Raw genomic sequence first — 21,583 nt, forward strand, 5'->3', positions numbered from 1 at the left:
GGACTACTTTATGATACTTTGCATCCTTTTTTAAGTCCCCTTAAAATATCCAGTCCCCATTCATTGTGATAGCATGTAAATGAGCGTTAAGTACATATTTCAAAATTTTGTGATCCACGGAAGTCATATGTGATTGGAGTGTCACGAGGGTGAGTAAATGATGACAGAATTTTTATTTTGGGGTGAACTAATCCTTTAACTTCAATCAGCAATAGAGATCCTGGAAAGAGGGTTATAACATTGGTTTGGTCCTTCAGAGGAAGTTTGAACTCTGGAATGTACACTAAAAAAACTTTAGGGAAAGGGAAAATAGCTAATTGGAAAAGTTAGGTTGACAACGAGTGGAGGGGTGGGTAAATATATAAACATCCCCCCTGGAAGCAAAATCATGCAGAAGGATAACCTTGCCAGTGGTGATGCAAGCCTTACAAGAACTTTGAAGGGAAAGTTGACAGGCACAAAGCTGAGGAATTAAGATGCCCATGAATTAACCCATGTCAGACGTGGAAATATATTCTCTCATATCGTGAGTAACAGGAAATTACAGGGGAAGGGAACTCTTTCATAGCTCATGCACAAGGCAGTAAGGGGCTTTTTCGTTGCATTCAGCTTGACCACATACCTCTTTTCCCTGCACAACACCATCAAATGGATTGAATGGTGAGAAAAACATGAAAATGTAGAGTGAAGTATGTGCAAATGTTAATGTGTGCACCAAATGTTTATTATTTACAAATTTTGGATGATGAATTCATTATTATTGGTGTTATGTGTGATGGTTTAGTGCAAACTGGCTACAGTAAGATTTGTGTGAGTCTCTTGACTCTTAAAGGAATAGATCACTAAAAATTAAAATGCTGTCATCATTTAATCACCCTCATGTCTTTCAAAACCTGTGTGACTTTCTTTCCTCAATGGAACACAAAATAAGTTATTTATGGCAGAATGTCGAAGCTTCACTTTTCCATGTAATGAAAGTAGATTGCTTTCATTGTGTGCAAGACAATGTAAGCATGAACATTCTTCAAAACTTCTCCTTTTGTGTTCAATGGAATAAAGAAATTCATACAGGTTTGAAACAACATGAGGTTGAGAAAACAATTATAGCATTTTCATTTTGGGGTGTACAATCCCTTTAAAGATCAAGTGCTAAAACTAATTTACTTTGCTCATCAGTTTGATAAAACAATTTCCTAGAAATTCAGGAGACCAAAACTAAACACTTCTCTTCTTAAAACTATCTCTTTAACTCCAACACATTCTTTAAGAATTTATTTCAACTGCCCCATCCACCCCGACATGACAGAAAAGCCCTGTGTGATCGACATGCTTGAGGGAAAAGGTACACTATGTGATGACAACTTAAGGAAAAAAAGAAACATGATACTGTACCGACTGATCTCCTGTACTTGTGACCGCAGCCTGTTAAGCATATTCAAAAAGATACAGTAAATCTATAAATCTTAGGAAGACCATGGATTACCTAATACTTTAAATTGCAGCTTGGAATAAGTAGTCAACTGCTGTAACATGATGCAACCAATTATTATTGGCTGGAAACCCTACTTGGCTCTATTTATAATGCATCTTCAGTGTTCCTTCTTTTTTTTAAAGGCATTTCAAAGGCATTTGTCTAATATCTGGTAAAAAAGAAACAATCTGTATTCTGGGGCTGCCTTTGTGTATAGATCCAGAGAAAGTGGTTGAGATAGTGGATCAAGTGATAGTGAACTCTTGCTGCTTTACTAATTCACTTCAGTTTTACAAACTGTATTGTGCAAAATGGACAGCTGTTCTTATAAGAGAGGTGAACATTAATTCCTTTAAGACAATGCTATATTCACAGAATAAACTCATTAACTAGATAAAAAAAGAAAGTGAACGGGAGAGAAAGAGAGAGATAGACCTGACTCACCTCTGCGTGATGGTCCTGGTTTTGTTGGAGAACCTCAATGATTAACTCCGCCAGATGGATGACGTGTTCCAGTTTTTTAGCAGGTGTAGCTAGGTTAGCAACATTCTCTGGAGCACAGTGGCGGGAAGAGAAGCAACCGTTAATATTAAATAGGTTTATTAACATATGTTTCATGAATTTTTGATGTCATGAAGACTACAATGCAGTCTGAAAAAGTCCTTACATAGCTAAATTTGCATGCAGAAATGACACTACTGTTGATGACAGTCATAACACTTGAAGAAAAGATGGATCCTAACTGGTTACTCTAAGTTACTAAAGTGATTTGTCTTAAAAGCAACAATTTAGTTTAAAGAAATAGAGCTAATGTTAGTTATTAACCATAATATCATAATCAACCAGATATGCCAAATCACATTATAAAAACATGGAGTAGTCAATAAGTTTTAAATATATATATTTTACTTTTTTGTGGCCACAAAGAGTATTTGGGCACTTAAGCCACATTTAAAATATATGTATTTTATTGCATTAGATACAAAATATCAAACCAAGTGGCATCTGCAATCAAATGATACTAGACCTTTTCTCAGAACAAATTTCTCTTTTGTGTATGTTCCACTAATGAACTTATCTGTGAAATATTTAGCTTGAGACGTGTGCTATATCTTTCTTTAAAATAGATGTCTCTAGGTTAGACTTTTGTTCCTTAATACAATGACATTCGTACTGTACATTTTTAAGTGTGGCTAAAGTGTCAGAATACTTTTTTGGGGTCACTGAATATAATTTAATACTTATATACAGTGGCAAGAAAAAGTATGTGAACCCTTTGGAATTAATCAACATTTTCATCCTAAATTAGTCATGAAATGTGATCTCATCTTCATCAGTCACAAGTTTAGACAAACACAATGTGATTAAGCTAACAACACACACGATTATAATCTTTCATGTCTTTATAGAACACATCCCATTAAACATTCACGGTGCTGTGGAAATGTATGTGAGCCCTAGTATTTAATAACTGGTCAATCCTCCTTTGACAGCAATAACCTCAACCAAGCGTTTCCGGTAGCTGTGGATTTGTCCTGCAGAATGTTCAGAAGGAATTTTGGACCATTCTTCCTTACAGAACGGCTTCAGCTCAAACATATTCTAAGGATGTCTGGTGTGAAAGGCTCTCTTGAGGTCATTCCACAGCTTCTCTTTTGTGTTAAGGTCTGATGGCCACAATAATAGGTGGATTTTCTTTTTTTGAAGCCATTCTGTAGTGGATTTACTTCGATGTTTAGGGTCATTGTCCAACTGCATCACCCAACTTCTACTGAGCTTTAGCTGGCACACAGCTACCCAGACACTAACCTGTAGGATATCTTGAAAAACTTGAGAAATAATTTTTCCCTCAATGATGGCAATTGGTCCAGGGCCAGTAGCAGCAAAGCAGCCCCAAATCATGATACTCCCTCCACTGTACTTCACCATTGGGATGATGTATATCATGTTGGTAAGTGGTGCCCTTTTTATGCCACCTTCAACGTAAAACCATCAACCTTAGTTTCATCAGTCCACAATATTTTTTCCCAGTAGCGTTGTGGAGTGTCAAGGTGGTCTTTGGCAAACTTCAGTCGTGCAGCAATGTTTTTGTTTGAAAGCAGCAGCTTCCGTTGTGGTTTCCTGCCATGGACACCATGCCTGTTCAAAGTTTCCGTATAGTAGACTCATGAACAGAGACGTTAACCAGTTTCAATGATTCCTTCATGTCTTTAGCTGTCACTCAAGGGTTCTTTTGTTTTCACCTCATTGAGCATTCTGCGGCATGCCCTTTGAGTCATCTTGGCTGAACAGCCACTTCTAGGGAGAGTAGCCACAGTACTAAATCAAAAAAATTGTCTAACTGTGGACAGATGAATATCTAAGCTCTTCAAAATAACTTTTGTAAACCCTTTCCAGCTTTATACAAAGCAATTCTTGATCACAGGTCTTCTGAGATCTCTTTTTTGCGAGGCATGATCCACGTCAGTAGATGCTTCTTGTAAATAGCAAACTCAAAATGTTACTCCTATCTCTAATTAGCTTTTTTTGCCATCATTAGCCTAGGGGTTCACATACTTTTTTCCAACCAACACTGTTTTTGAATGATGTATTCAGTATGTGCAAGAATAATACAATAATTTGTGTGTTATTCGTTAAAGTTATTATATTTGTTCGTTATTGTAACAGATGAATATCAAACCAGATTTTAAGACAAATGTATACAAAAATGCAGGTAATTCCAAAGGGTTCACATAATTTTTGTTGCCACTGTAGTTGTAATTTTACTTAATATTAATATGCTACCTTTAGATTTTCTCAGAAAGAAAACTGAGACTTCTCAATGTTAAACTGTTGTCTAGAATTTAAGGCCAACACATGAGAGAAAGAGCAGGACAGACTGTCAGACATATACAACATTTTGATGTATGAGGACAGTAGGACACACAATAATGTTTTTGATTTAAAAATATAATCAAATTTGGTCTGAACAAGATGAAATGAAAAAGACAAAAAGCAAAATGTCTGAAAATACCGACCAACTCAGCAATGCTAAGCTCTCCACTGAAGGAGAAAAGAACATCTTTAATTTATGACTGAAATGTTACTTCAGTCATTGAGTACATTACTTATTTAACATTTTCCCTGACTATTTAATCAAGGTGTCTAGATTGCGATATGTTCACTTTTATGCCATTGGTTTATTGGTCTGTTGAATTCTCTTGTTATTAATTTGAGATGTGGGGCACTGCACAACAATTTACTACTCAGCAGTCTGTGGACCATAAATATTAGATAGAAGCTCATTCTAACTCTTCCTAAGGCCATGATGTCATCAACACAACATGATAAATTAATGACAATGGATGTAATGATAATCTGTGATTATCATCATCCATGTTTCATTCTTTTTTACAACTATTTTCAATGTGTCCAAAATGTTTTGTCCATGTCAAGTTTTTTAAAAAAGAAGGAAAATATCTCTGAAGAACTGAGGAGTGATTTAGAGAGTCTGAATTGAATTAAGTATAACTTTTATATTCCAATTAAAATCCTGAATATGAATTGAATTTAAATTGAGGTAGCAAATATGATCAAGAATTCTAATTTTAATCTGAATTTAAGTAGAATTAAAATTGAATGATTTTTTAATAATACATTTTGTTTTTATTAATATGAATAAATTAAGTTTGAAAAAACACCTTTGGTAATTTGAAGTTAATTTATATATATTTATTAAAATATAATAATTATTATTATTTATAATTATTCATTATTCATATACAGTATACAATTAATACATTTTCATTTTTTGAACAAGGGTGGAAGAAACGTTTCCCAGAGTGCCATTACCTATGTTGAAATTCTTTGAATTGCAATTCAGTCACTGTAATTCAAATTCCAAATAAAAATCCTATAGGGTGTGGTCAATTTAATTTAAATTCAAACTTGTGAATCAGTTTAGAATTCAAATCAATTTAAAACTCAATTCCTAAATTCAGAATTTTAACCAACCCCCAATTGTGCCTGATCTTATTCCCAGTGCTTTAGTGAGAAATATTTTTCCACATTTTAACACATTGAAAACATTGTCACTGAAATATTTGTGAAAGATAGTATTACTTCTTATAAGGCTGCATAATGGCATACCATTATGCAGCATCTTAACACCATTGAAGAAGTCCAGTTTCTATTTAAAAAGACAAAATATAACAGAAGATAAGTCTTAAAAAGTATTCTTATATTTATAGAAGAATACTATCTTCACAAAAAACAATGCACAAAAGAGGCCCTTGTGTTATGAAGTGTCAGACTAAAGAAGTTCTCCCTCTTGCTGTTGTAATTGTTTCATGTGTCATATACAGTGTGCATATGCCAGGAGGGATATGTTGAAGGGGACAAGGGATGACGTCAAACATAGCTTCACCTGGATCCTTCTGATCCTTTAGAGTTTTCTCAACTTGAGAGAGAGAGAGAGAGAGAGAGAGAGAGAGAGAGAAAGAAAAAGAGAGTCAGAGCAACATAAAAGATAATAAAGAAAAAGAAAGAGAGAAATACAGAGTGATAAAGAGAGGAAGTGGGGAAAGAAGTATTATTCCTCAAGGTGTTTTTTTTAAGTCACTGCAGCATCCCTAGTAATTTCACTCTTAGTCGCTCTCCAGAGAATTCTTGCAAATTGGATATCTAATAATAATAATGATAAAAAAACAATAATGAACCCCCCAAAAAAAGGGAAACAAATACGCACACTTGGGAATTTACCTGGAACAAAAGGAACATAAAGCATAGCAAAGTAGCAACAGAATGACATACTTAACAAAGAGACATTAGCCATTGTTCACAGTTGTTGTAATCATAAACGGGACAAAACTTGTGATGTTGGAACACATAAATCATAGGTCATACACTTGTACAAACTCCTGCTCTCCTTGTAGCTCTGTCACCTGTTGTTTTGTTCTAGAACCCCCCAGTGATACCACCTACCACACCACAGTAACAATATAAACTCAGACAAAGTAAAGTGGTGAGCAAAGTAAAAATGCATTCAAGTCACAAACATGAGCTTCAACCAAAGATGGACAAGAGGAAGCTGAACGGATGCATTAGTCATGTAATATTACAAACAGATGGAACATCTCTGCCAACGAAATTGGAATTGGAACATTACATATTGTTCTCCACTCAATGTCTTTCATCTGTGTGAAGATGGCCAAACAGAAAATAAGAATTGACAGTTCTGAGAACGATGTGAAAAGGGATGTTGATTGGTTGACGAAAGAGGGATAAAAAAAAGAAATGAGGGGGTGAGGAGTTCTTACTCACGGATGGTTATATCCATCACTTGTGTAGCCAAGGAGTAGACAGGGTGGTCATACATTTCCCTCTTTTTTCCTAAAGAAAAAGAGGATTTCGGCATGCAAGAGTTTGGGATCAGAGGAGGGGGGTGGGGGTAAGGGTCAAATATGGTGAAGGGATGTTTTATCTTAAGAAGCTCTCATCATGAAGAATAGATGACTGGGTCTCATTGAATCAAGTTCTAACATTTTTGCAATATTTTTACATTCCTCACATAATATTATGACATCAAGTAGGTCGAGTTCGAGTCAAGACCGAGACCAGAAGAGGGTCGAGTCCGAGTCAAGACCAATACCGGGAGGGCAGAGTCTGAGTCGAGACAGAGACCAGTAAAAGCTGAGTCTAAGACAAGAGTTTTTTATTAATGTATTAACTGTGTAATTTAAAGAACTATTTTATTTAGGTACATATATCAAATAATAATTGTTTATTATTTTCTTAAGCTTATGTTGGTTAAACAAACTTACCAGTTGAGAATTGAAAAATTTAACTAATGACACATCCAAGGTTAAGTGAACAAATTGGTATTACAATTACAACATGTCAGTGTGGCCGAGCGACATCTGTGGAGAGCGAGGCCAGAAGAGGACCAGCTATTTTGTGTTGCAGTGAGAGCTGGAGGGGATATAAGGGCAGTCTAGACCACCGGAGGGGAGAGAGAACGATGCACGAAGCACTCTAGTGTGTGTGTTAAGTGTTGCTGAAAAGCAAACCGTGTTTGTTAGAGCAAGAATATAAAAGCTTATGTGGATTGTTTTTCCGGCTCCCACTTTCTTCTTCACAAGAGAGCAAGGGAACTTTGACTGTGGTGCCGAAACCCCAGAATTAGGAGGAAGAAATGCTGTCATGGAGTCCTTGCCACTGGCCGAAGTGATCAAGACCCTCATCCACCAAGCTCAACATCAGGCTCTGCTTGATACAGTTCTAGGTGCTCTTCCAGGCTGAAGCGGAGGATCTTCAGGTGCTACGGAGCTTGGTACACCAGGAGGGGTCTCCAGCCGCGAATCTGGACCCATCTATGGCTGTGCCTAACATCATACTACAAGATGGGACCTCAGAACTACCTGGAGGCTTTTATTGAGCTCTTCGAGAGGAAGGCCGAAGCATGGAAGTGGCCAAGCACCCAGTGGGCGGTCCATCTACCTCCGCTGGGGAAGCCCAACTCGCATTCCAACAACTTCCTGCGGCCAACCTCCTGGTGTATGAGGACTTGAAGAAAGCTAAGTTAAATTACTCACGACTCCATGACAAGACCATGAGTCCATGAAAATGTGGTCTTGGACTCGGACTCCAGAATGAGTATTACAACACTGTGTACAATAGCACATGACTTGTAACACACTACATTTTTAAGTTTGCATTATATATCCAACTACATTTAAAAGCTAGTTCAAGTGGGATCAAATTGTTCAAAAGTTCAACTAATAGTGTTGCACTTGCAAAACGAAGGTCCTTAAGAGCAGGCAAGTCCACACATGATGGTGAGCTGAAAGTGTAATAAAAGCACCACAAACAGCTTCAGCAATTGCATTTTTTATCTCAAATTTGCTTTTTACTACACTAGCTGTTAGGTTTAGGGTAGGCAGAAAGTATTTTGTTAATTTTAAACTCGAAAAAGTATTAACCTTAAAAATCCTTAAAAACACCTCAGAACTGCCCAACCCCAAGGTGTAAGGAAGAACGTAATATAATTTTGCAAAATGTCACCACAGTCATGTAATTCGCATGAGATCAGACTGAGAATAGAGCAGGACCGATTAGCACTTTTAGATTAAGTTGTATAATGCAACATAATTAGATGGTTTAACCCTCAAACCACAACCACCCTTAGATTAGAAGGTAACAATAAGGAATGAAGTGAATATAACAATTGGAAGTGAAGAAAGTAATTTTTAAAAGGATAGTTCACCCTTGACCTAATTCTTGTCATCGAAATTGATGATTTTCTTTCTTCTATGGCTTTAGAAGACTTAGAATACAGTGCCAAGAGTCATATGGATCTTCATTTATAGTGCTTTTAAGGTGGGTTTTTGTCCTCAATGTAAGACAGCAACTACTTACTATCCACTAATGTTAGGAAATGGAAATATTTCTTTTTTTTATTGGGTAAATGCCTAAAATGAGCTCCTCTTTTTGCTTCCTATGGAAGAAAGAGAAACATACAGATTTCAGCTGTTTGTTTGAGCATTCTGACCAGCCTAACATAACCAGTGGCTTGAGTTTTGGGTGGGACTATCTGTATGTCGGACTAATGGGGGGGAGTGTTGGAAAAAGTTGTTTGAAGACACACTTTTACACACTTCACCTTTAAAGACAAACTTATAAAGATATTCTCAATGTTGTCAGTCATTTGTTGCACTAGTATCTTTGCTTTGCTCTGTTAGAAATAAAAAGTGACAGAGCCATTGACTAAGTATTAAGTAGAAGGCAGTCATTCAGAGAGAGACAGAGAGAATAAAATGGACCATAGAAAATAAATGGATATATGTTTTTTACCTGACTTATTATAGACCTAAAACGTAAACGTAAAATGCAGTTCTCAAGAATACAATCTCAGGCATCATTAGTCCACTAAATGTGCAGAGCAGTATGTTAGATAAGTCGCTTCAAAACTCCAAAAAGGTCTGTTCATGCATTGATAACTGTTATAACTACGCCAATAACTGTATATAGTTAAACTTCATGATTGTAAAACACTTGCATTTGATGAACTCTTTAACTGGCCGCTGATGGAGAACAGCACCTAGCTAGTGGACCCAAGGTAAACTGAGTTTGAGACCCCTGCTCTAATGGGGTACTTCACCCTTCGACTTCTAACCACATGCTGCATTATTTCACCCCCAAAATCCCTACCTTAAAATTCGTCCCTATTCTTAAATCCTTAATTTTCCTGTTCTTGTTCCTTCATAAACCTCTTCCATAACTTTTTCTCTAGCCCTTCTCATCCTGAGCAGAGACATAACAATAGTATAAGAGAATGTGAAGATTAATGGTGAATCTCTAAACAAAAGTCCTTTATGTCCTTTATTTTCCTACGTTATCTTTCGCAATAGATAGTGGTCAGAAGCTCTTCTTTGTGTGGCATTTGAATGCATTATTTACACACAAGTCCACAAAAGGAGAATGTACAAGGAGACATTTAATCTTTCCTTGAAAACAAAGAAAGTAACAAAAGCAGTAGGGGGTTACTTGACCTTGATCAAACAAACATATAATTTTAAAACAAGACAGATGCTGTACAATTCTGTACAAGGTAGACTGAGGCTAAACAACATGTATACTGGTAAAAATACATTTAAATAAAAAAGCAGGAAAAAAGCCAATTAAACCACTGAATATACAGTACTCAACTGAAAACCATCAAAATCTATTCTTCAACCTAAAATTATTTTCACAAAACAAACTGAAAAAGAACAGAATTTTATTTACTATAAGCAACACATTATTCCAATATGGACCACAGTTTATGCATATAAACGATTCAAATGAACATGTTAAAAAGAAAGCAGCTAGTAAAAAATATAGAGATTTCTTCTGGTTCAAATCATAGGACGCTTTAAAGCATCATGCAGTGAAGGAAGAGAGCAATGGTAGTCACCTTCCACTATGGCGTAGTCTGTGATACGCTGGTAGTTGATTTGAGCTGCTTGCTCTAAGCATTTACGAATAACTGCCTTGACTTCTTCCTGCGGCACTGGGGTCACAATGTCCTTCATAAGCACCTGAGCAACAACACAAAGCCACATTTCTTACCTATTTTCGATATTGTTGTCTTGGCACAAATGAGTCTTTAGGATCAAACTTTTATACTTGAAATTCTGATTCAGGACAGAACAAGAAAATAGAGGCAGGCAGTACAAAACAAAAGGCCATCAATTGCTTCTTTTCTTTCTATTTTTATTACGTCTTTGACTCTAAATCAGTATTAGCAATGTTGTCATTACCCTTTCCAGCAAAGACAGAGTGGCTTTCAATGCTCCCTCTGGGCGACCAAATGGAAAGCAATACCTACAACAACAAAAAACAGCATAGTGGCAGGAGAAAATTCTTAACAATAATTTTTTGGTGTGTAATGTTGAGAAAACAATACAAAGGTGTACACCACTGATTCTCACAGTACCAAAACCAGTTGAAAACCACTGATGTAAAATGTTGTCTTTAATTGAAATTTTCTATTAAAGCCGTACATCCATAGACTCACCTAAAGTTTGTGATCTGATTTTCCAAAAGAACACGTAATCGTTCTTTGATTTCCTCAAAGCGCTCTTTTTCCTCCACTGTTACGGTGCCGAGACCATCAGGCCTATTTTACAAGCAAAATATGGCATTATTTACATGTGGGTTTGGATTCACTTGAAGAACCAAGAAGAAAGTGATAAAAACAGATTTGTTCATTTACTTAAAAAAATCATCCATCAACAACTAATTATGATACTATATTACCTTTTAATGCCCTATAATATTCACTAAAAGCAAATCAAACGTCATCAACATTTATGCCTTCATACTTGTAACAATAAAATACAATAAAATACAGCCCTGACACGCTGCACGGAGAGTACATCTAACCAGGAGCAATGTCTGGCTTTCTTTAATCAGATACACTGGCTATAAATGTATTTGTACCCAGCAGATGGGACCCTTCTGTGATACTCTTGGGGGACATTTTTTCCAACCCATTTTTTTAAATTACAGCAATCAATGTCACAGTACACCACTTGGGCTTCATATAATACATTTAATACACACCCAGCTGCAACACAATAATAAATATACCTTCAACAAGTCAGTGGGAACAGCTTGTAGGTTGTGAACTTAAAGACCCCATGCAATCAAAATGGAGTTTCGGGCTTTTGGTTCATGTCTATTAGCTTTAAAGCCATATAAATGAAAGAGTACTCCTAAAAACTGTCAGAATTAACCTTTAGCACATATACTGTATGCATTTAAAATGTACAGTCTTTCTCGTCTGGCAAAACAGAAAAAACAATTACTCATTTTGAGTAATACTCATAACACAGATTTCTGTCCAATCAAAATCCTTCTATAATGAGAATGTCCCTCCCCTTAATACCATTTGCAAATGACAAGGAAGTAGCAAATAATGGCTCATGGCTGTGATATAACAAATGATTATTGACTATTAATAAAAAGGGATGAGTCTTTCCATATATCCCACCCAAACCTCCTGTTTTAATAGGAATTATGTCAACACAGGAAAGAAAACTGCGTCGACAAGTGATTCCATGGGGTCTTTAAACCAAACATGTTATACAAATGCATACAGAAACTGCTTTCAAGGATTAAGCCAAAGCTTAATTTAACCTGAACCAGGGTCAGAAATTAACTTTCCTATTGGGAAGCAATATTTGGCAGGGGCATTTTTTCCATTGTAAAAACTACAACAGTTTATTTTGAATAAGAGGAGTGAACGGTCATGGAATTTAGTGAAGGAGCATGACACCAAACTCATTCAGAGCAATATAAGCATAGTGCCCATCTGTGCGGGTCAATAGTGTGAGGATCAGCCACTACTGATGGTGAGCTGCAAATAATGTTCAGCGAATATTCAAATGAAGATCGCAATATACGTATTTGTAACTATTTCAGATGTTATTAATAAAACAACAGAAACTAATTGTGGGGTGTTTTTTGCCCCCCTTCTTTTAATTTCAGGGCATATTTTCCCTGAGCCCCAATTAATTTCCAACCCTGACCTTAACCCATTTCACCCTGTACAAAAGAGAATGTCCTTGATATGCCCTCTTACCTTGTATTTTCAGGGGCCTGCTGTGTTTTACATTTCCTCTTTTTTTTAGAATCCTTTCTCCCTCCTGGCTTTGAGCCAGCCCCCTGTAACTCAGACCCCCTCTGACTATAAGGAACATGTAATGAAGTGAGCAACAACAATAACAAAAAGGGAGAATGGAAAGTATAGTGTCTGCAAGTATACTGCTGAGGTTTGGAAAGGGAAAAGAAATGATGATGATTGAGAACAAAAGACACAACAAAATCAAACAAAACTTGGCAAAATTATAAAGAACATTCACATGAAAAAAATTATAATAAACGCTAAAGCAAAATAGAGTGCAAAATAGTGTTTATGACTTTTGATGAGACCTTGGATGATCACCTTCTTTGACCCTGGTTTCAAGATCTGCTACTCTTCCAAAATGTGTACACCCCAGTAACTTTGTGTATCAGTGTGTAGGCTGTCAATAGAGCCATGTGATATGTGATGTATACCTGTTACCATGAACATGGGAGGCACAAAATGCAAAGCTGTAGTGCAGCAGCGTGGGGTCAATCATGTGCCCTGTGTCTGCCCTCTCCAGCAGGTCACCCAGGTAACAGAGGTGTCTGTGGCATCCTCTTACCCCGTTCCGAGCACAGTACTCATCAAGAACAAACACTTGTCCTGGGCTAAACCATCCCTACAATTCAAACAAAGGGGAATTGTAAGAGTGAGTTCCTTTTATTTCATTTAAACCAGTAATAATGGTTTGTGGATAGTAAAGAGCTTATGTGATTAGTTGAAAATCACATGATTCACACCAAATAAGGTTACTTGGTCAAATTGGCAATGTTCAGAATAGGATTTTTCATTTACACACTTTTATCAAAAGCAACTTCAGGGTACTGATTTTACTGTATTAGTATTTTAGTTTTTGGTGTGTTCCACACATTGTTGGGGAAAATACTTTGAAAATAGCTACAAGCTATTCATAACATAAATTAGTTAAACTACATTAAAAAAGCTACACTAAAAGCAAGTTTTTTTATGGATAACAGTTGGCTGATATTATTTATTTCTGCAATCAATTCCCTAAGCCTATCCATTTATTAATTTATATATTTAATCAGGGTGAAATTGAACAATAACCATGGTATTTGAAGAAAAAGCATAGTAAACATGATTAAACATGGTTAATACAGTCATGGTTACTAAAATGTTGTAAAAACATGGTTATTTCCATAAGGGTTAAACAAGAGTGACAACATTACTGTAAATTGAAAATAACTGTATACTTAATATACACTAATAAACAAGAAAACATCTTATTTTATATACATGACTCAAAATAGTGATAAACAGCAGCAATACACAAACTATGAACCGTCTGAAAGAGCCGACTCACTATATAACCAACTTACAGGTCCCAACGCTAAATATAAGGAAATTGTTTATTTCAACCAGTTGATTTACATTCATAAATGATTTGGTTTTCCCAGCGCTACATGAGAGAGAGAGAGAGCGAGAGAGGATGGGTGTGTTTTAATATTCTCTCTGCTCCTTTTCTCTATTCGCAATAGATGATGGCAAATGTTGTGTTTTTTGTCGCTACAGCGCTACTTGTTGGAAAATGTAGCTCATAACTGGAAAAGCTACACTTTTGTGAAAATAGCTGAACAAATGTCACACTAATGACAAATGTAGTTAAGTTTGTAGCATCGCTACTTTTAGTTAACTACTCCCCAACACTGGTTCCCCAGGAATCATACCCACAATCAATCCCATATTGCTAGCACCATGCTTTACAGGTTGAGCTACAGGAACCCTATATATACTGTATTATAGCATCTCACACCCAAACAGGTTAATAAGTTGAATAAGCTTCACATACAGTTGTCTATTCTATGTTTGCACCTGAAATATCCCCTATTTGGCTGGTATAAAAATGGCAGCCCTAGTAGTATTAGGCTATTCTGAACACATTACCATAATGTATTTCACTTACCAGACATGCAAAGTTGTCATTTAGCCTGTGGTCCAAAGTGAGCCTCTGCACCATCTCGAACAATGAGGCATGGTCAAAGCTACATGGGTTAGCTGAGATAAACTCATCCATGCCATGCTTCTGTGCCCTGTCAGCATCTATCCAGCCATTCATGGAAGAGGAAGGGAGAAAGGGTGGGTTCAAGGAAGAGAATGTTAGCAAACAGCAAGGGCAATTGTTTTGGCAAATGGATTGTGTTCTCTCACCAAAAAGCCTAGCATGGGTATTCTATGGCAAATCAAGGACATTGCGCCTTCACATTGTCAACTTGCAGCAATCAAGCATATTTCAATTCAGACCGAACTACTGTGGCAATGTGAAACTGAATGATACCTCTCAGCTCACATTCAGTCTGGATGTGCATGCATGAGCTGAACTGGGCGTGGTCTCTTCCTGCTCTCTCAATTTCAATTTTTGAATGAAAAACTACCAATGGTTTTGAAGAGGCGGCGGTAATCGGAATTATTCATTAAACATGAATACAATAGATTCTGCCATTCGCAATTGATTATGTCACTTATTTTCAAAGAAAAGATGAATGGCGTGCTTGTAAAAAACAGAAGCCAGAAAATCAGGGGGATATGTTAGCTAACCATTTCACCAGGAACCTTTCTTTCTAAACTAATTTAACACTGCAACAGTAATGACTACCCTAGTCTACCCTCCTTTGTGTACAAGAGTTCTCTTCAAGATTATACTTCATGTGCTTGATGTTCTAAAAGTAGCCAAAAAAAAAAAATAATAATAGTCTGTGCAATTATAGGAAAATAGTCTGTGCAATTACTGCAATGCAATTACACTACATGGCCAAAAGTATGTGGATACCCAAACACCACTCCCATATGTTTGTTGACAATGTATTTTCAAAACCATGGGTTTTAATAGGGAATTGGTCTTCCCTTTGCTGCTATAACTGATTCCACTCTTCTGGGAAAGTTTTTCAATAGATGTTGGAGCATGGCTGTGGGAAATTTGCTCCCATTCATATACAAGAGCATCAGTGAGGACAGGCACTAATTTTGGGTGATAGGTCTGACTTGCAGTTGCTATTCCAATTAATTCCAAAGGTGTTCAATGGGATTCAGTACTGGAGTTTGTGTATGCCACTCAAAGTCTTCCATAGCAGACTCAGTAAACCATTTAATTGGTGGCATCCTATTGAAAGTCACTGAACTTTTCGGCATATCCATTCTAGAATAAATGTAATGTCGACAGCGATTGCATGGCTGTATGCTTGATTTGATGCATCTGTTAGTAATGGGTGTAGTTGAAATAGCCAAACCAATAAATTAGAATGGGATGCCCACATATTTTTGGCCATAGAGTTTATATTTGCTGCGGATTTGCTTGTCCTTTGTGTGCAAATATATTTGTTGTAGAAAATTGTAAAAGTAAAGTTAAAAACCCAGAGTTCTTTAACAAAAACTATTTCAGAGATTTTTTTTTTATTAACAACAGAATGATAGAATCAAAATATGTGCAGTGATAAACATGCTTGAATGAGAGAAAATGTGAAGATAGAATATGCACTGTGTTACACCATGGCTGGGCTATGGGTCTAGATAATTATTATGATCTCACAACTTTTTTGAGAAGACATGGATAAAAATATTTATCTGTTGATCATACAACAAACAAATAAATAGATCTGCTTAATAAGAGGAACTTGGATCAAGTTATTTTATCTTTTGCGAAGTAGCGCATCATTAAAAAACTATAGAGTCTTAGATCAAACTAAAAGAGAGGACAAAAAAAAAAGGACAAAGATACAGGATACCATGCAATATGGATACAGTAACTATGACGAGCTAAGTGAGTAAATTAGATAGGGAATAGAAAAGGACAAACTTAATGAGGGGAGAAAAGATGAATATCAGAGTAGATGGCAGAGAAGCCCTATAACTAATTACTAAAGAAAAAATAGAAATGAGAAAAAGCAAGTGTAATGGATAACAAAACAGACTATATGAGCTATGAACAATGGAATTTAATGAGAGAAATAGGAAAGTTTTCCCCACTGAACAACACTGAAAAATTGCTTTAATTACAGGATACATAATAAATGATTATGCCTTATTAGCTTGCATTTTTACATTTCATAAATATGCAATAATGAAAACATTGTACTTCTACAGTGGAGGACCACAACATTTTGAATTGGCTTATGCACAAAGCATTGTGCTACATTCATAAGACTATAGGCAACTGGATGATAATACTATTTCCTACTGTATTCAAAAACTGTATTGTTTAAGGGAAAGATTATTATTTTTAATGGTTATATGTGCTATTTAATTGAAATGTCTGATACATTCAGGATGGCAGTGAGACATTTCCACTGTGCTTTCCAATTTCATGTGGGAAAAAGGAAGAGGAAAAAAGAGAAATAGGAAATAAAAATCTGGAATATTTTCCACTTGCCTATCCATTTGCATTCTGTATTATTCTCTTAGCATTTGCAAGTTGACAATACTAGAGAACTTTTCAGTGTGTTTGTAAGGGTGGCTGAGCACACTGACAAGCAAGCCACCTCAGTGGCATGCTAACAGGCTAACATTACTGTTCTGATGCAAATACATGTCTTTAGCATGAAGCCAACAGAGGCTAAAAAGTAATTAATTCATTCTCTGGAAAAATGGAGAATAACAAAACAACAACAAAAAAAAAAGTAATAAAATGAAATTGTCTTTCCATCAGCATCTGAATGGATTACATGACATCAAAATGCTCACCTACTCAAGCAATTAAAGGGCAATCAAAACACAGAGTTGCAAAATTGACTATATATTTGCAAAAACGTTCTAAATTTGGTTTAGAGACTACTTCAAAGAGGCCCATTTTCTGTGAACGGAAGATAATCAGGAGTATTTCTTGGTGAGGAGGGGCGGCAGCGTTGACTCCTTCACATTGGCATTCAGAATACTCCCCTTACATATTTGCCAACTCTTCCGAAGCAAGTTCAAATATAGAGAAATAAGTTTAAAGGCAACAGACCCCTAGAGAGTAAAGTCCAAGTACTCAACTTATTGTTGATTGGTTAGTTATTAATTTCATTTTGGTGACTAAATAAACCCCAACATTTTTAGAATGCCACCAAATCCTAGGCAACAGCCTTAATTGATTCTTCAGTCATTAGTTTTAATTGTAAGCAATAAGTCAAGAATAAGAATAAGCTTTAGCCTGTGGGGTATTCTCTGGGGTCTTCTGATGCCAAAAATATTTATATAGAGAAGGCAATTATGCAAATAAATAATAAACCATATTAACTTAGCTAAATGATAAATACAAACAAACTAATTTACATGCAACCTAAACTGGCAAGAATAATGAAGGTTTGTAGTTTAAACCATCCTCAAAAAGGTTACGCAAAAGTAAAATAATCTACTTAGGTCTAAGGCATGAAAAGTGAGATTGGAAAGGAGTAGAAAAGAACAAGAGAAAAAAGGATAAAGAGAGCACGTTGCATTGGTCAGATAATGGTTTTATGATTATCTGACTGGTGCTAGCTAACAGGTTAGCACTTACCCTTGAGTCCAGCTAGAAGACAGCAGGGTAAGAAGGGACAAACCAGAATAACATAAAGACTAGCAACAAGGCTGAAGGAAAAAGCAGACACGAAAACCCTAACTCCACTACAGTTGCAGGACTAAAGAAGGGTACAAGCAAAGCATGAACGGAGTAAAAACACAACGCAAAATACAACAACCTGTACCAACATGATATTGCACTCTGAACTGGTGTTGGACAAAGGGGTGGTCAGATAGTGTAGAGAAAAAAGAAAAGAAAGAAAGAAAGAAAGAAAGGTAGGAAGGAAGGTAAGAAGGAAGGAAGGGAGGACGAAAATAAGAAAGAAAGGGTGGTAAGAAGGAAGAAAGGAAGGAGGTAAGAAGGATGGAAGGAAGGAAGAAGGGAGGTAGAGAGGGAGGGAGGAAGGAGGTAAGAAGAAAGAATTGAAGGAAGGAATGAATGAAGGAAGAAGGGATGGAAGGAAGAAGGAAAAAGAAGAAGGGAGGGAGATAGGAAGGAGGTAAGAATAAAGGAAGGAAGAAAGGAAGGAAGGAAGAAGGGATGGAGGGAAGAAGAAGGAAGGAAGGAAGGAAGAAAGAAAGTAAGCAAGAAAGAAGGGAGGGAGATTGGAAGGAGTTAAGAATGAATGAAGGAAGGAAGGAAGGAAGGAGGTAAGAAGGAAGGAAGGAAGGAAGGAAGGAAGGAAGGAGGTAAGAAGGAAGGAAGGAAGGAAGCAAGGAAGGAAGGAAGAAGGTAGGGAGGGAGGAAGGGAGGAAGGAAGGGAGGGAGGGAGGAAGGAAGAAAGTCAATATTTTGGTGTATCACTGGTGTGCTCTGCTGCAGCTGATTTTGACAGGATTCTCAGCATTGCACTGGATTTCTAAACACTAATACCATTTACAGGGGGCAGATCACTGGAACAGGTACTAATACTGTACTGGCAAATACACTTACCTTCAGACATTTAGATTTGAAAGCTGGTTAAAAGTGTATTTGATGCCAGTATCAGCTACTCTATAATTCTATGAAGGTACTGCATTCAATATAATAAGCTGCAAGGAGAATGCTCAAACAATAAATCCAGTCACCATTTTTTCAATATTTTGAAAATAGGCATTTGATCATTAGGCTGTCAGTTTACTGGCTATTTCACTGTTTGCAAAAGCAAAAGCAAAAATTAAATAAAAATGAAAATTAATAATAATAATAATAATCAGGTATTCCATTGCTTTTTTAAAATTAGCTAAATCATTTCATATTCTTTTTAAGTTATTATGATATACAGTCAGGTCCATAAATATTGGGACATCGACACAATTCTAATCTTTTTGGCTCTATACACCACCACAAATGAAACGAACAAGATGTGCTTTAACTGCAGACTTTCAGCTTTAATTTGAGGGTATTTACATCCAAATCAGGTGAACGGTGTAGGAATTACAACAGTTTGTATATGTGCCTCCCACTTTTTAAGGGACCAAAAGTAATGGGACAATTGGCTGCTCAGCTGTTCCATGGCCAGGTGTGTGTTATTCCCTCATTATCCCATTTACAAGGAGCAGATAAAAGGTCCAGAGTTCATTTCAAGTGTGCTATTTGCATTTGGAATCTGTTGCTGTCAACTCTCAATATGAGATCCAAAGAGCTGTCACTATCAGTGAAGCACGCCATTGGCATCATTAGGCTGAAAAATCAAAACAAACCCAGCAAAAACATTAGGTGTGGCCAAATCAACTGTTTGGAACATTCTTAAAAAGAAAGAACACACCGGTGAGCTCAGCAACACCAAAAGACCCGGAAGACCAAGGAAAACAACTGTGGTGGATGACCGAATAATTATTTCCCTGGTGAAGAAAACACTCTTCACAACAGTTGGACAGATCAAGAACACTCTCCAGGAGGTAGGTGTATGTGTGTCAAAGTCAACAATCAAGAGAAGACTTCACAGTGAATACAGAGGGTTCACCACAAGATGTACACCATTGGTGAGCCTCAAAAACAGGAAGGCCAGATTAGAGTTTGCCAAACAACATCTAAAAAAGCCTTCACAGTTCTGGAACAACATCCTATGGACAGATGAGACAAAGATCAACTTGTACCAGAGTGATGGGAAGAGAAGAGTATGGAGAAGGAAAGGAACTGCTCATGATCCAAAGCATACCACCTCATCAGTGAAGCATGGTGGTGGTAGTGTCATGGCGTGGGCATGTATGGCTGCCAATGGAACTGGTTCTCTTGTATTTATTGATGATGTGACTGCTGACAAAAGCAGCAGGATGAATTCTGAAGTGTTTCGGGCAATATTATCTGCTCATATTCAGCCAAATGCTTCAGAACTCATTGGACGGCGCTTCACAGTACAGATGGACAATGACACGAAGCATACTGCGAAAGCAACCAAAGAGTTTTTTAAGGGAAAGAAGTGGAATGTTATGCAATGGCCAAGTCAATCACCTGACCTGAATCCGATTGAGCATGCATTTCACTTGTTGAAGACAAAACTGAAGGGAAAATGCCCCAAGAACAAGCAGGAACTGAAGACAGTTGCAGTAGAGACCTGGCAGAGCATCATCAGGGATGAAACCCAGCGTCTGGTGATGTCTATGCGTTCCAGACTTCAGGCTGTAATTGACTGCAAAGGATTTGCAACCAAGTATTAAAAAGTGAAAGTTTGATTTATGATTGTTAATCTGTCCCATTACTTTTGGTCCCTTAAAAAGTGGGAGGCACATATACAAACTGTTGTAATTCCTACACCGTTCACCTGATTTGGATGTAAATACCCTCAAATTAAAGCAGTTAAAGCACATCTTGTTCGTTTCATTTCAAATCCATTGTGGTGGTGTATAGAGCCAAAAAGATTAGAATTGTGTTGATGTCCCAATATTTATGGACCTGACTGAATGCACTCTGTTTTAAATTGAAGTGCTTAATGTATATTTAATGCATGTTTTTTACACTAAAAATCTCTATTCAGAACCTTCATAGTATTCTAGAATCTGCAAAAAACACACTGCAGCAAAGTTGTGTGGTGTTTGCTTGTGATTGAGTGTGAAGTATATTCCACTACTCTGTGCCATTCAAGACCACCTGGGTTGTGCTAAGGTGGAGGGTGAAACATTTGCACAGTATGATAATGTTTCAGAGAGAAGAAGGACTGTAATCATGACAAAATTGAATGGCATCTGAATTAGGAGGGAATCATCTGACCACAAGAAACTTTCACAAAGAGGACAAATAAATAGATGGAAAAAAAAACAGAACCTCTATCCTTAGATTTTGTATATGTGGTTAAAACTGGTAATAAATACATGGTGGTTATATTGCAATGAACTTATTAACACATAAAGTGTATGAATTCTCAGTAGTTCTGTAACTTACCGCACACCAAAAGACAACGCTCTGAATAGCAGGATCTATTATTATTTTGATGCTTTAAAGTTACTAGACATTAATGTGAAGTACTGGTTTTATATATGGAAATCATTTTTAA

At 36.7% G+C, this 21,583-nt stretch overlaps 1 protein-coding gene across 6 annotated transcripts in view; it reads right to left on the bottom strand.

Annotated features, from left to right (window-relative positions):
- LOC127646169 (calcium-dependent secretion activator 1-like) overlaps window positions 1–21,583 on the bottom strand; it is a 154,676-nt gene that overhangs the window by 20,073 nt on the left and 113,020 nt on the right. Inside the window, exons 12-20 of one of the 6 annotated variants that reach the window (XM_052129650.1) lie at window positions 14,545–14,681; window positions 13,052–13,239; window positions 11,007–11,108; window positions 10,750–10,813; window positions 10,404–10,527; window positions 6,773–6,841; window positions 5,877–5,909; window positions 1,916–2,022; window positions 1,393–1,422 (exon numbers count right to left, since the gene is read on the bottom strand). In XM_052129650.1, coding sequence (XP_051985610.1) covers window positions 1,393–1,422; window positions 1,916–2,022; window positions 5,877–5,909; window positions 6,773–6,841; window positions 10,404–10,527; window positions 10,750–10,813; window positions 11,007–11,108; window positions 13,052–13,239; window positions 14,545–14,681 — 854 coding nt within the window. The remainder of the gene's footprint in view (window positions 1–1,392; window positions 1,423–1,915; window positions 2,023–5,876; window positions 5,910–6,772; window positions 6,842–10,403; window positions 10,528–10,749; window positions 10,814–11,006; window positions 11,109–13,051; window positions 13,240–14,544; window positions 14,682–21,583) is intronic. The other 5 variants (XM_052129647.1, XM_052129645.1, XM_052129648.1 and 2 more) reach the window with 5 other exon arrangements.

The sequence above is a fragment of the Xyrauchen texanus genome, chromosome 7, assembly GCF_025860055.1.
Source record: "Xyrauchen texanus isolate HMW12.3.18 chromosome 7, RBS_HiC_50CHRs, whole genome shotgun sequence".
In the NCBI taxonomy this organism is placed as follows: Eukaryota; Metazoa; Chordata; class Actinopteri; order Cypriniformes; family Catostomidae; genus Xyrauchen; species Xyrauchen texanus.